Below are 16,472 nucleotides of genomic sequence, written 5' to 3'. Positions count from 1 at the left end.
TATATTCTGCCCTAGATTATAATTTGGTATCTTTGGAAGGAAAAGTCAATGGTTGTGGGTCCATTGAGAAAGTAAATTAGGGTGAGATGGAGGGGTTTTAGTATTCTCGGGCACCAGCGTGAAGGATAGGGTTTTTTTTATGTGTCTTTAAGTCTGGCATGTTCTAGTGGTGGACATGAATGGATGTAACACCACAAAAATAGTTTTATTCCCATTCTTAAGTCTAATCAATTCATTCATTTTAAATACTAGGGTCTACAAAGTTGTAGGATCCCATTCCAGCCGTATGCATGCTTGGATATATATTGTTTATCAAGGAGTCTAAAAGGCCGATTGGGTGCCTATGCATGTGTTTATTCCTAACATTATTGGCATGTGGGTGCTGTGAAGTGGCATTAGCAGGTGTGTCATAAACTATTTATAATTATATGACAACAGAAGCTATTTCACAGGAGTATCTGTGCCATTCAATGTATCTTGTAATATGTAGTGTACTCAGACTTTGTATATATATATATATATATATATATATATATATATATATATATATATATATATATATATATATATATATATATATATATATATATATATATATATATATATATATATATATATATTATTTATTTATTTATTTTTTATTTGTTTTCCATCTATTATTTCATTATAATACACAAGAGCCATTAATATCCTGTAAATTATGTCCTTATCGGAGATTAGTGATGTCATTTCTGTCCCATGACTCACTGAAACTCTTAGAGAGCCGGGCCAACCCAGCCAGGCGCCCTAGGCAACCTGGCCGGGTACGGCGACGGCTGAGCGTAGTTTCTGGCGCGCATGCGCGAAAGTGCGCTCTGGCGCGCATGCGCGAAAATGCGCTCTGGCGCGCATGCGTGAAAATGCGCTCTGGCGCGCATGCGCGAAACTTTGTGCGCACATGCGCAATTCCAAAAATATACGGTTGGGGAGAGACGGGACTGGACAATGGGGTAGGCGTCAGAGCAGGTACGTGCCTGGCGCCCCCCCAGCTTTGCGCCCTAGGCACGTGCCTACTCTGCCTACCCCAAGTTCCGGCCCTGGTATTATAATGAATAAAGTACCCCCTTTTACAAAATATGACGATATCAGAAGTCACCTCAGAGTTCCATTTATATGGTCATGAAACTCCTTGGTAACTTATAATATCCTTATATTTTACAAGAGGGGGTATATTCACTGTATTATTAACATTCATAGGCCTGCTGTTAATCCCTTATATGAGTTATATATTCTACACATAAGTTAATGTAAACTTGCTCTTCTAAAACCTTTTGGGATTTACATTAATTATTTTAAGCTTTCATGATATTAGCAGTTTACACCCCTTGCTGTTCAGCCCAGGCAATGTTTTCACTGCAGCAGAAGCATCTCTAGGCGCTTACCTGCTCAGTTCTATCTCTCAAAGTGAAAGGAGCAATAGAAGTTTAATCAATAAGAATGAAATAGAAGAGTGGGAATACAGATATTCTGCAGTCTAAAGATGTATAAAGGAAAAGACATAGAATGCTGATGGGTGTAGCAGGTTCTTCAAGTTCAGAACCAAAGAAGAGTTGCTGTGTTTTTATCTTGAATTGTAAACTCAAGTGGATCGGTATAACATCCTGCCTGGGTTTGAACAAGTGATCTGGTGTTATCAGTGGTGTTTGCATTACCTCTGCTCTATATGAGCTGTGGCCCTGGTTCATTGCTATTGGTATCTCTGTATTCCCATGTATGCATGGCCTAGGGACACCAGGAAAAACCCTGTGGGCCCCGCTGTCCCAGACCTGTTCCCTGTGTGAATCCTTTTCTGCAGCCTCCGACCTCCCTCCCTGGCCCCCAGCGCATCTGCAAGAGGAAGAAGGTAGGCATGGAGGGCCGGAGGGGGGTTGCAGCTCAGCAGGGGGTCCGGGGGCAATGCCCCCCCCCAAGAGAGGGTGATTACGAGTAAATACATTATATATAAATATAAAAAGGTATAGTACCGTATAGTTCACTTTAAAATGGTCACTGCTCTTTTGAGACATGAAACCAAGCACAGGTGTCCTAGATGTTCAAATCAGCAAATACCCAGGAACAGAGATTACAGGCAAGCTATGGCAGCACTGCTACATCAGTTAATTGTGATGTTTCCCAATTCCTATGATTCCAAACCCTGGTGCTACTTGCTCCTATTTTCCTTCTGTGGTATACTCAACCTATCATTGCATTTTCCCTGTGGGCATGGCTTCTGTTGCCTGACTGACAGGAGCTGTGGGCACTTGCCTGATAACATGATGCAGATTGATTTGCCTGAGTCAGCCTGAGGGGCAATTTTATCTCCCAGGCCCAGGACATTATGGCATTGGGAGGCTCGCCTGAATTTATTTTGCCTTACAGCAAAATGACATAAAAGTGATTGAACTGTGAAAGCCTTTACATGAGTTAGGAGCTTTCTGTGCATCTCCTAATTATGGGATCCTTTCCCATCATAATATATCAGAGCATTACCATGTTGTCTGCAAAATACTTTTCCTCGAAATGTTAGTCGATCAAAATGCTCAAACAATCAGGTAGATTTTATCTATCATCTTCTTCTTTTGCCCAACCCAATAAATCTGCCATCAACCACATGAGATTTATTGTACCCTACCCTTATAGGCACACCTGAAAAACAACTATTGCTTGTGATCACAGCTGCCTGGAGCTTCCCAGGAACATACTGTACCACAATCACTGGGGAAAATCTGGCAGCTATGGTCTGTACCCTCACTGCCCGGAGAATTGAGTGTTTGTTATTGAGTTCAGCATGATTGAAATGTAATAAACTTGACCAGAATATCCCTGCTGAAGAGTTTGTCTGGCAACACACCACTTATCTGCCTCTCAGTAGCCAAGAAGTCTTTCACATTAGAGTTAATGAGCATGGCCACCACTGTAGGGCAGGGGTAGTTGGGGCTGCAGTAGGAGTTCCAGGCCATTTTAGGATCAAGCATCAATTATTTTCCAATATTTGTGCTCCAGTAGTGCCTTCTCTGCTGCTTATGAGGATGTGCAGCTATTTAGTTGTCCCCAAAATTTCTAATGAGATTTACTGGTGTTTTGTTAAATAAACTGTTGGCTTTATCTTTTGAATCCAAATATGAACGCTATTATCTCTTCTTCACTGTAAAGTGAATTAATTCAATAGATCTGATGGCAGGATGCCAGATTGCACCTAATATTTTACTATTAACAAGTGAGGTGATGTGACCTGCAGATAGTTCCCCCTCAGCATTTGTTATTCTTATCATATAATTACAATGGGGAAGCGGGGACAAGAGCTGACAGTGGTTAAAAGGCTACGCATCCACCTAATGAAAATCTCATGCGAGGAATGCTTTAACATTTTTGAAATGCAAGAGAGTTAGACGTGATATTTAGAGCCCAGACACGACGTTACTATATTGCTGATTGCTTTATCAGTAGCAATGATAATACTGGGTATTTCTATCTTGTGCACTTGAGTTCTTTTCATTAACCTGCATGCGTGCGCGGCCTGACCTTCTTCTCAAAGCCTGTGCTGATCTGAAGTGGTGAGACATCATGTGCTTATAGTTTGTTGGGCTTTAGCAGTTATACCAATGGTCAGAAAAGAAACTACCAGGAACACTCAAAAAACTGCCATAAAGACTAATTTCTAGTAGACACTTGAGTTGACTATCCATCCCTAGAAATATTTGTCTCTTGAAATGTCTCAGGACTTTTCAAACTGACCAAGAATTTTAATGATCAGTTAATATTATATGGCTTGTAAACCCCTATTCTTTTCATTTTCCATAGACCAGTGGCTCACAAGCATGTTGCTCACAACCCATTGGATGTTGCTCCCAGTGGCCTCAAACCATATCTTATTTTTGAATTCCAGGCTTGAAGGCAAGTTTTGGCTGCATACAGCGTCGATTCTAAACGATTCTGAGGCGGCTGCTGCAATGCCGCCCCCTTCACCGGCTTACCTGTCGGGAGGGGAGGCAGGAACACTAATGCGGAGAGCGCAACTGCACGCTCTCGCATTAGTAAATCCAAATTTCCGGTTTAAAAACTGGAAATTAGGCTCTTAAAGGTACCAGGAGTGGCTTTTTGCCGCCCCTGGAAACCTCTCTGGCATTGCCGCCTGAGGCGAGTTTCTCAACTGACCTCATTGGCGGCGCACCCCTGGTTGCATAAAAAACAGGTTTCTGGCCAAACAGAGCCTCAGGTGGGCTACCAATACACATAGGGCTACCAAATAGCCATTTGTAGGCCTTATTTGGCACCCCCACATGCTTGTGTTGCTCCCCAAATCTTTTTACATTTTAATGTGGTTCACAGGTAAAAAAAAACATTGGGGACCCTTGCAGTAGAGTGCTCAACAATTTTTACTGGTTTCTATTGGTAACTGCACTAGTGCAATTTAGCACCTATATTGTTATATAAGCCCTACTATATATTAACCACAACCAGAGAAGGCATTAACCTGAACCCCAAGTATCACAGAGGGGGCACTTGGGTTAAAGAAAAGATATAAAGTACAAAGGACATATTTTATTAGATATTTTCTGTATATCTATCAAGGGATGTTCAGTCTGTGGCCCTCTGATCTTTGTTGCCCAGTATCCCTCCAGCACACAAAGGCTCTCAATGAGAAGCTAGGGACTCCAATCTTCCAGCAGTGACAGGACCCCTGCCTGCCAAACTCAGGCTTTGTGTTCAGCATCTGTAAATGTAAACATTATGGGTATTTTATACATTTGCCTTTTTTTTTATTTTTGTTTACAGACAAAAAGTCCGAAGCTGTCTTCAAGCCCGCAACCCAGCCTGGGAGATCCAGGAGAACATCTGTCAGAGACCTCTGCTGATTCCGGAGACATGATGTTTGAAGCTGATACGGCAGTGCCATTTGTCCGAGGCAGCCGCACAAGAGCCAGCCTTCCGGTTGTCCGATCCACCAATCAAACAAAAGAGAGATCACTTGGTAATCCCCCTTACTTCTTAAATCTATATAGACTGCCAGTTGTTATGCAAATCTAAGCATTTGTATTTTTGCCAAATCTCTTACATTTTAAAATAATTTTAAGGCCAATGGCATGTGTACTGATTCCAGCATTCAATAGATTGGCCACAAAATGTTTAGATATACTCTCCATTGTTTAGAATGCAATAAAATCTGTCAGAGATCTGATGCAGAGATCAGCGTTGGTGGATGCAAGTTGGCCCTGCTCTTACCTCAATAAATGGTAAGCTCTGGGTCTACACCCACCAGCGTTCCTCAACTTGTGCACCTAAATGAAGTGCAAGTTAGGGGACAGGTAAAGAGTGGGAGAGGGTACTCCTATGAGTCAATTTCTTCTTGCTTTCACCCTAAATGTTCTCTATGCACATACAAGAGCACATCTTCAGTGGAACATTGATGCTTTAGGTGTGCCATCAATAAAGATGGCGGTGCTCCTAAGAGTTTACAATCTAAAAGAGTGTAAAACTCAAGCATCAAAAGTAGTAGAATCTGAAAATTAGAAGAGAGAAATGGTGAACTTGCATAAGTAACTGCCTAAAAAGCTCTTCGCTTCCATAGCTGCTTGGCCCCTGTGCAGGGCAAGGTGTATGGGCTTCCATTGATACAGAAATCATCCAAAAGCATTCCTAAGTAAAATAAACCTTAACAGAACCCACTTACAACAAAACACACACACATACTGTCTGCGGTCTGCTGCAAGCGCCGTGCCATCTGCTGAATATTTTACACTCCTTTAAGAGATTTGCAGTGGGGAAATTGAAACGTGTCCTTGTTAAATGAGGATCATAGGAGAAATGTAATGAGCGCTCAGGGAGACTTATCACCTGCCATCTCTCTGAATATGTAATTAAAATCTCCCAGAGAATGCAGCAGGTTATTAGCCTTCCCCAAACACACAACTCAAATGGTGAATATGATGCATCTGCTATTCAGTGTAACGGCTTGCTTTTTTGTTATGCTTATGGCCTATATCCGTGCTGAAGCCAGACAGTTATCTTGTATGTGTTGACTAGCTGTTGACCTGGAAAAAGCTGGCGGCTGGCATATTGAAGGGCTAATATAGCCTAATATTTTCTACAGAACTGTATATTTATCTTAGTATAGTTATGTCTGTGTTTATAGGTTATAAGAAAAACTAGAGAGTAGTCCTTGTTTTGGAGATTTCTCTTTATGTCCCTGTTCAGTTTGTCTTACCCCTGATAATTCCAGATCACTACCTTGGAAAACTAGGTCTTGCGCCTTTCTGGCTTCTTGTTTGGAGATTATAACCCACTAGTAATAGAAGACCTATGGGAGGTGATATTTAAGGATGTAGCCAACCAGTCTGAGAGGCAAAGGCAACTTAAACAAATTACAACTAGGGGTAACAAGCAAAAGGACACAAATTAGGTATTCACTTCTTCCTGGTTACAGTTTTCATGCAGGAGACTAGCAACTAGCAAACACCTCTCTCGTACAGAATTTATTGCGTTCTCCAAGCAGAAATGCATATCTAGGGCCACCAGCCCTTCACCAGGCCCTGCACTTCTTCTGTAATCTAATATGATTGGTGTCATTGGTGCATGGACAAACTGCAGCCTTTGCTTTGAGAATTAAACTATTTGTTCATGGGCCACTTGATGGCTTTGTATTTGTCTACATAGACTTCAATGTAATTTCTCATAGTCATATCATTACAGAAAAACTCATAGTTAAGACATAGTTAGAGTTAGCCTTGGGGTATAAGATCAGTTAATGTTTTAAAATATCCATTAGTTTGTATGCTACAGGAATTGTATATGTTCTATTCCTTTATTTTATATGTTCTATTCCTTCTTCGTATTTATTCTTTAGTCAGTTGGCAGAATTAGGCAGTGTTGATGCCAACATACGGAATTTAATTAAAACGTACTGGGTTTTTTTTATTCTATGATAAAACATGAAGAACCATTAACAGTGAGGGGCTGATATTATCAGAGAGTCAGTATGTGACTCTATGGGGGAGATTTAGCAATGCTCGAATTAGAATATTTGCTGCAATTCAAACTTTTTTGCTCTAAAACTCTTAAATTTGAATTATGTTTCATTGCTACTTAGTGTGAGTTATATAAAGACTGAGATTAGAGCCTAGTATAGTTGTTCCCAAATTGCAGGTATGCCCCCACTGAGTGGGCCTGAAGAGGAGGCAGTGGGACTTAAGGTCAATTAGGGTGAGATTTGGCAATGGTACATATTTGCTCTCCTAGATACCCCTGACTGTCCAGCCAAAAGCAGAATAATCATGATAACCTCTAGATATTCTTGGAATAATGGCTGAATTTTCCTATTTCAGGAAACTTTGTAATGAGCTTTGGTCCTCAAAAGTAGGCTTGAACCAAAAAACTCGGACAACCTCTGCCCCGAAGACATTACTACTGACACCAAAAGCCATTGACTGCTAAAGTGTAACTCACATCAAGTCAATTACAGAGTTTATGTGTCTAAAGGTGGCCATACAGGGGCAGATAAAGCTGCCGATATCGGTCCTTTAGATCAATTTGGCAATTTATCTGCCCGTGTATGGGGGCTTCTGATGGGTCTTATATCTGGCCACGATATGGATCGGGAAGGTTTAATTTTTCTGCCGACAGACCCGTCAGAGCCTATTGCTCCTCATTGTAATCCGATTGTTCGGCCCTAGGGCCGAATGTTCGGATTACCCCAATATAGCCCTGCCATTGGTGGGCATATCGGCAAAAGATCCGCTCGTATGGCAATGTTGCCAGACGAGTGGATCTCTTCATGTATGGACAGCTTCAAGAGGCTCAGAATCACAGACGTGTTTTGGAGGGTTTTTTTTGTCCTAACCGGGACAATAAAACCCAAAATTTACATTAAAATTGACCAGCTGCAGACTCTATGGCTACTGTTGAATGAATCTGTCAGGAGGAAGCAGAAGAGACTTGGAACTCTGTATCTGATGAAATACCACAGGGTACCTACCCATGACAGGCATGTAGTAAAATAAATTTAGTCTGTGTTATGAGGAAATTGCTGTTCTACCTGCATGTTATTTTGGTGGTTTCACCTTGACAGAGCAGATTAAGAACCTTAAGTCCCACACAATAGTAAAAGGATAGTCTAGTCTTTCCAAAACTCATTGAGGCCCTGCAGGGCTACAATTAATTTATACAATTGTAACAGGAACCTTCCTTAGGTGGCCACAAAGTAATCAGATCTTGAGGCAGTGATGCAACCAGTAGCTGAAACAACAGGAACATGAATTTATATATTTATATGAAAGATGATATGTTTTGTATGAATATATTGAAAGAGTGCATCATTCGCTACCCATTGGGCCTGCTTGGGACTGTACTGTTCCATCTTATGAACTGATGCTGGCAAACGTCCATATTGACATGAATTAACATCATTATCCAAATAGGTATGGGGCCAAGGAGAACTGGTTCTGGTGCCAGGAAGCCAATTATGATCGACTTCTTCCATGCAGCTAAACTAACAGCTAGTAAAGTGAGTTTTACAAGCGCTACACTTTGTCTTACTTTCCCCGTGAGAAATATGGGTGCAAGAAAAGGTGGCCAACCAGGTTCTGCCGCTGTCATTAATCTTAGTGAAAGTGACAGGCCGTAAAAATGCCTGTCGAGAACAGGTTGTGGAATGTTGCTCTGTTGTGCTTACTTGTTGACTAAAACATTCCACAGAATCCCGTATAATTATAGGGCTAATAAACATCAAATGCTACTACTGTTCAGTCATGGTATCAGGGTTTAGAGCTGAGCCTTGCTTTGTGTGATCCCTGCAAGCTGGTGTTAAAGTAGACTTAGTATGTGATGATCATGGGGTGGAGGGGGCATTTATGGGATCCATTATCCAGCAACCCATTATCCAGAAAGCTCCAAATTACAATAAAGCCATCTCCCATAGACTCATATTTAATCAAACAATTCACATTTTTCTCTTTCACAATAAAACAGTGCCTTGTACTTAATCCAAATTAGGATTATTAATCATTTTTGGAAGCAAAACATTCCTATTAATTATAGTTTAAATGATTTTTAGTAGACTTAAAGGGGTGGTTTACTTTTAAGTAGCTTTTAGTACGTTATAGAATGGCTAATTCTAAGCAACTTTTCAATTGGCCTTAATTTTTTCATGTTTTTTTAATTATTTGCCTTCTTCATCTGATTCTTAACCCCTTTCAAATGGGGGTCACCGACCCCATCTAAAACAAATGCACCGTAAGGCTACAAATGTTATTGCTTCAACAATTGTTATTGCTTCTTTTTATTACTCATCTTTCTATTTGGGTCCTCTCCTATTCATATTGCAGTCTCTTGTTCAAATCAATGCATGGTGGCTAAGATAATTTGAATCATAGCAACCAGATTGATGAAATTGCAAACTGGAGAGCTGCTGAATAAAAAGCGAAATAACTCAAAACCCACAAATAATAAAAAATGAAACCCAATTGCATATTGTCTCAGAATATCACTCTCTGCATCATAGTAAAAGTTAATTTAAAGGTGAACAACCCCTTTTAAGGTATTGAGGTCCAAATTACGGAAAGATTCCTTATCCAGAAAACCCCAGGTCCCATTTCGGATAACACGTCCCTGCTGATCTTCTTGGGTTGTGTTTAGTATTATAGTATGTTATGGACATACAGTACATTTTCTTTGGATTTCTGGTTTGATTAAAGTATTCAACATATTATTGTAGCTATCTACTGTTCTCAAAGGTTCCACCGCTAAACTCACTGCTCTCACTGGGAAAAAAAATAAGAGCTGATGGGACTTGTTTCTCCTATACATAGACCCAACATCTCTGTGTCCTCTTTGAAGACCTCTTATTAAAGGGGAATCCTAGTTAATCATTCTGGATATATACTGTATATTTAAACACTGCAACCTTCAATGACCTGATACTGCCTTCAGATTTTACAGTCTTTTTTTTCAAGATAAGATAAAACATAACTGACATATTCCCATGAAGGCACATTGTTTGTATCAGTCCTGGCATATATCAGCTTTCTGAAAGGTAATTTATTCAACAAGTATGATTTTAATCTCTAGCAAAGTGCCTGGAATCCAGCGACTTACTTTTTTTCTTTAATACTACAAAGAGTCCTTGAGAACTGCAGTGTTCTTAGAGGGAAGGAATGGTATAGTTATTATTCCTAGAAAGAACAGAAAAAAAGTATTTGAAATGGAAAGTGATTGTTCAGTTTTAAATTGGGATTTTTTCCCGTTAGATTTGCTTAACATGAGACAATGAAACAGATTCTTCTGTAGAGTAAAGCCGTTCTTTTAGAAAGGGATTTATAGAAGTGGCATGTGTTTCTTGGTCCTATTGTACAATAATAATAAGTGATTATAATAGAGTGGTATTAGAAAGTTGGCTTCCAAATGGAATTTCGCTGAGAAAAACAGGCTTCAAGTACCTATGGGTATAGATGTATTATTGATTGGTGGAGTGGTTGGGTAGTGGAAAAATTCACACCCAATAGGAGATATTGGGAGACATCATTCTCTTATTCAAAATCAAAGTTCTCGTAGGACAGTGATCCCCAACCAGCGGCTCATGAGCAACATGTTACTCTCCAATGCCTTGGATGTTGCTCCCAGTGGCCTCAAAGCAGGTGATTATTTTTAAATTCCTGGCTTGGAGGCAAATTTTAATTCCATAAAACCAGATGTACTGCCAAGTAGAGCCTCCTGTAGACTGTCAGTCCACATAGGGGCTACCAAATAGACAATCATATCTCTTATTTGGCACCCTAGAAACTTTTTTTCATGCTTGTGTTGTGAGAATGATTCAGTCAGCTGCTTTCCAAAGTAAAGGAAACAAAAGAGCGCATGGGGAAGAGGATAAGGCACTTTAGTGTACATTCAACTGAGGTCATCTGTGTCTGAGCACACACGGAACTCATTTATGGGATTTATCTACAAATCAGCACTACTGGGTAACATAGCATTCTGGACATACTGTTATAAGTTTTTTTATTCTGTTTCATTATCATGATCCGTGTGTATATCTCGACCGCATCAGCATGGTCCATATATAGGTATCTGTGTTCTGTAGCTACCGCTGATTGCACAGACATTACCATAAGAAAAAACACCCACTGACTTTAATGCATTAGGACAAAAAAGTCACCATAAGAAAAAAACGTCCATTGACTTTAATGCATTAGGAAAAAAAAAGTCACCATAAAAAAACGCCCATTGACTTTAATGCATTAGGACAAAAAAAGTCACCTTAAAAAAAACGCCCATTGACTTTAATGCATTAGGACAAAAAAGTTGCCATAAGAAAAAACGCCCATTGACTTTAATGCATTAGGGAAAAAAAAGTCACCATAAAAAAAACGCCCATTGACTTTAATGCATTTGGACAAAAAAATCGGCATATGAAAAAATGCCCATTGACTTTAATGCATTAGGACAAAAAAAGTCACCTTAAAAAAAACGCCCATTGACTTTAATGCATTAGGACAAAAAAGTTGCCATAAGAAAAAACGCCCATTGACTTTAATGCATTAGGGAAAAAAAAGTCACCATAAAAAAAGCCCATTGACTTTAAAACATTTGGAGAAAAAAGTCGCCATAAGAAAAAACGCCCATTGACTTTAATGCATTTTGAGTGAGAAGAACTGTCATGCGTGTAAAAATTTGTCATGCGTAAAAACGACTTCAATGCATTTTGCGATATTTCACAGGTTCGCGTATGTTTTGCAAATTTTTCGCTCATCTCTAGTTACATGTATGTACAGTATATATTTCTTTATATAGTTATCTTATAGGACCCAATATTCTGCCTTGCAGGTTTGGCCTCCTCCAATATTAGTAGCTATGCATCAGAAGTACGATAGGGCTCATGGATAGTGTAGTCATTTGCAATTTTTCCATGACTACCATAAGTTGCATTGAGTTTACATCCCACCACATCACTCCTGCTGCTTATGGAAACCCCAAGGCAGATATTAAGGGTTGTGGTCAGTCTAACCACAAAAACGTAGCTGACAATGCAAGTATTAACTGTTTTTATTCTGATCTGTGGATCTCAATTCAGAGGTGTAGAGTCCAACACTCAACTAACACACTCATCTCTCGTCTATGTATCATCTAGATATTCATATTCATAGATTTATAGGCTTTTGTAGATCTATGGTTGGATGATAGATAAATAGATAGATAGAGCAAATGTTCCGTGGACACCATTATTCTGCTTACACTGATCACTTTTCTCAACATTTAATGGGTTTATTTTGAAAGAAAAAAAGGAAAATTTTACAGCTTTTCAGATGTGCCGTCATATTCAGATAACTAAAACAGGAACACCATGCGGGAACCTGATAGTACATAACACAATGTTTGTTGACAGGGCACTGCCAGACTCTAATAAAAACGTTGAAGTTCTCAGTGTTAGAAATCTTTGATTCTCCAAAACAAATGGCTATGCTAATGAGATCAGAGGCCCGATGGAAGCCAAGGAGTTAATCAAGACTTCAAAACTGGCTTTATTTTTTATTTTCCTTCCACTCTTGGTTTCAATCATTTTTGTCTGGATAGCAGACCTGGGAAATAAATGTATTGGCTTTGCCCCAGTGAATTTCTCTATAAAGGAGCTTTCCAATAAATGAGCGGAGGGGAACCTTTCACAAATCACGGCCCTTATTTGTCTGCTCCTCTGATGTGCTTCATGTGCTGGGAGGATATTTACTCACAATAGTTGCACTCCTTTGATCCATCATGGATCCATCATGTCGTATCTGTCTGCTCAGTACACTTGCGCATTAAAGTCCATATTCCTTTGAAAGTGCGCCTTTTTATTTACATTCATATCTTTCCAAAGCCCTTCTCTTAATGTTCCACTTTTATATGTTTTGTACTGCAATTTCCCTTGAAATACAGTTAAGAGCATTAAAAGCCATAAGGGCCTGTTTATAAACAGACAAAATAACAAAACTGTCAATTTGTGCTTGAATTTTCCTGTATTTCTTATAAAAGAATTACCAACATATTAACCCATACTGTACCTGTACACAATACACACCATACACTATAAGGAACCAATTAAAGAATACTCGAGCTTCCTGATGATTGTTTCTTTTTTCCCGAGCAGGTTGTTTAAAAAAATATAAAGCTTAAGCTAAAACCTGCCTAACTTTTTATTTATTTTTTTGGGGAAAAAAACCCAATCAACAGGAAGCCTAGAGTTTAGGGACTCTCATGCGGTTTTAGTAACTGAAGGCTCAAAAGCCTCCGTCTTACTGTCATTTACAGACTCAACTGCATGTGTAGTCACACTAAAATAGACGCAAGTGTTGTTCTTATTGACACCATTCATTAAAGGTACCTGTGTCCCAACCATCATTGAGTCTATTCTGCCTCTTCTGCTGAATCTTGTGCAAGTTTTACCTACTGATGCAAACCGGAAGATCTCACTACCCTGACAGTGGGATGGTTATTTGCCAGGGTTATGTATAGCAGACTTGTGCCAAAAAAAACGCATGCTAATGAACTATGGGCCAGAAGTGAGACAACCCCAACTTTGAAAATGTTAATTTCAACTTGTGGAAAAAGCAGACACAGTTGCAATATTGTGGCAGACACAACTCTGAGTTTGGTCAAATGATGCTGGAATTCTGGGAAAAAAACTCCACATTATTGGCAAATTTTCATCCTTCACTGTGTTTATAAATTACCCCTTTTTTTTACTCCTCTAGCAGCTCTTGGGTTTGACATTGACCATGTCAATATGTCCTCAGTGCCAGTCAACTCGTGTACTGTGTTCCCTGTAGAGGGGACCCTATCAAACCCAGTTCCTAACCCTTTTACAGACCCATCCCTTGACCCATGCCTTGCTCAGTTCTTGGGGTTCCTGGTCTGCTGTTGCTCCGATGAACATTGCTTGGTTACTGGCTCTGTTGTTTAACATTGTGACATTTCTAAAGTGCTATTATAGGATGATAAGTAAGGGAAATTAGCAACTGAACTTTCAGATGAGCTTAAGGGGCTACTGGACAGTGCTTGGTAAGAGATCCATGATGTTTCTGAAGTCACTACGGGGCTGCTGGATGGTGCTCAGAAAGAGAGCCATGGTGGTTACGATATGGTTTTTGACAGTCCAACTGAAAGATATTTTTTGCACCCGTGGATAAAAAGAAATGAAGGAGAATATTGGTCAGCGCCTGGGCCTGCAGACATCTCAACTACAACGTTCACAGAGGAAGCAGCCTAGTGAGCCTTTGTTGGAGGAGACTTGCCCTTGAGACCCAGTCCCCTTTATAACAAGTTCTGATTTATATAGGGCCGCTGTGTCCTTTTGAAGCAGACAAATAAATAAAGGCTGAAGAGAAGGCGGGTGGATTAACTGTCACATGAATCTTTTATGTTTATTGTCAGTATGACTAGAATGTGGATTTTGCAGCCATAAATTAAAATGTTGAAAAATAAAGAGAAAAAAAAGTTAAACAATCAGCTTACCTTAGGGTGACTGCAGGCCATACTGTGTGTGTGAGCATAATATTATTAAGTCAAATACCCAGTACACGCCATAAATCAAAGGAAGAGCTGAGTGATATATGGCAATTGTCAGGAGAGACACACCAACTGGTTTCAGGGAGAGTTGCACGGAGCATAGGGGAACACACCTAAACATGCAAGGGCCAAGCTCACTGTTTATTAACCCCAGGGCAGCGACAGCAACTGCAGACTACCAGCACCCCCTGCTCCCTTTGTGTTTGGGAACAGTTGAAATCCATCAAATGTGGGGACCGGGGATTGACTCGGTGAACCAGATCAAGTAATTTCCTGGCGATTAATCACCTAGCTATGACCCATTGCACTAACATTGCCTAAAAAGGGATATTGCCTTGTTTAAGAGGATAAAGGCTTCCTGTCCTTCAGTTCCAATGTGCTTAAAATAAAACACTTAGCTCAGAGTATCAGGCATTTCTGCTATGGGCAGGCAAGTAAAATAAAGGGGGAAAAAAAGCCAATTCTACATTTCCTATATCTCTTTCTGGTCTTTTGCTCCAACAAATATAGTTGTGCGCAAAAAAAGTAGGAGTTGTCAATTACACTCTGAATAAAATGTGTTGAATTGTATGATATAGTAGTAGCACTAGGAGCCACACACATATAGATCCATAAAAAGTATTAACCCATTTAATGGCTTAATACATTTAATGCACCTACATCTGTGTGGCCCTTACTTTACTTTGTAACCTGATAGTGATATCACACCAGGTATTCATCAGGTATCCAGGGGGCTTTATCACCACCACCTAAGAGATGGCAATTAGTGGTAACATCTGTTTAATAAGGAAAGCCCACTGGTGCCACCACTCCCCCCCCAGTTGCCACCTTTCCCCAATTACCTGTTCTCTCATTATCTGGGTGTCCAGGGCTGGAGTTAGAGAAGGCAGAAGATGCACCTAGTGTCTTATCATCCCCCTTCACACATGACCCTGCTGCCTACCCCTAGTTCCAGCCCTGTCTTTTAGCAGTTGCCATTTGAAGACAGCAAGATGGGGCATACTGCAAAAGTAATATGCGTTACATAAAAATTATTATTACATAGTTACATAGTTAAATCAGGTTGAAAAAGGTCCATCAAGTTCAACCCCTCCAAATAAAAACCCAGCATCCATACATACACCCCTCCATAGTTTTTAGACATACATGATATATACCCATATCTATACTAACTATAGAGCTTAGTATCACAATAACCTTTAATATTATGTCTGTCCAAGAAATCATCCAAGTCATTAACTGAATCAGCCATGCACTAGCAAGTATTCATAAAGCACCAACACATTTTGCAACACTGTAGTACCAAATGGAAGTGTGTATACATCAAACATACAGATTACATACAAATAATGAGGAAATCAGTGTCCTGCTCATTAGTGATCGTGGTGTTAAAGAAGAACAAAACCCTAAAAATTAAAATGGCTTAAAATGCCATATTATATATACTGAACTTATTGCACCAGCTTTAAGTTTCAGCTTGTCAATAGCAGCAATGATCCAGGACTTCAAACTTGTCACAGGGGGTCACCATCTTGGAAAGTGTCTGTGACACTCACATGCTCAGTGGGCTCTGAGCAGCTGTTGAGAAGCTAAGCTTAGGGCTCGTCACTAATTATCAAGCCGAAAATGAGGTTTGTCTGTAATATAAGTTGATGCTACAGGGCTGATTAATAAATTCTGATGCTAATTGCACTGGTTTCTGTGCTGCCATGTAGTAATTATCTGTATTAATTACTAATCAGCCTTATATTGTGACATTTCTATTCTATGTGTACTGTATATTGTGAGTGGGACACTAAGCTCAGTAAGTGACAGCAGCACAGAGCATGTGCAGTGAATAAGCTACAGGGGTATCTTCAGATGGAGGATTGTGGTTGTTTTGGGATGGGACAAAAGCCCAAAACAACATTTCTAGCTACTTC

The 16,472-nt window shown here is 39.9% G+C and overlaps 1 protein-coding gene across 8 annotated transcripts in view; it reads left to right on the top strand.

The window, feature by feature from the left end:
• kiaa1217.L (KIAA1217 L homeolog) overlaps positions 1-16,472 on the top strand; it is a 253,698-nt gene that overhangs the window by 144,139 nt on the left and 93,087 nt on the right. For all 8 annotated transcript variants that reach the window (XM_018267250.2, XM_018267251.2, XM_018267249.2 and 5 more), the window contains one exon: positions 4,795-4,990. In XM_018267250.2, the coding sequence (XP_018122739.1) occupies positions 4,795-4,990 (196 nt within the window). The remainder of the gene's footprint in view (positions 1-4,794; positions 4,991-16,472) is intronic.

Source organism: Xenopus laevis, chromosome 6L (assembly GCF_017654675.1).
Source record: "Xenopus laevis strain J_2021 chromosome 6L, Xenopus_laevis_v10.1, whole genome shotgun sequence".
Taxonomy (NCBI): Eukaryota; Metazoa; Chordata; class Amphibia; order Anura; family Pipidae; genus Xenopus; species Xenopus laevis.
This window is presented reverse-complemented; position numbering and strand designations above follow the sequence as displayed.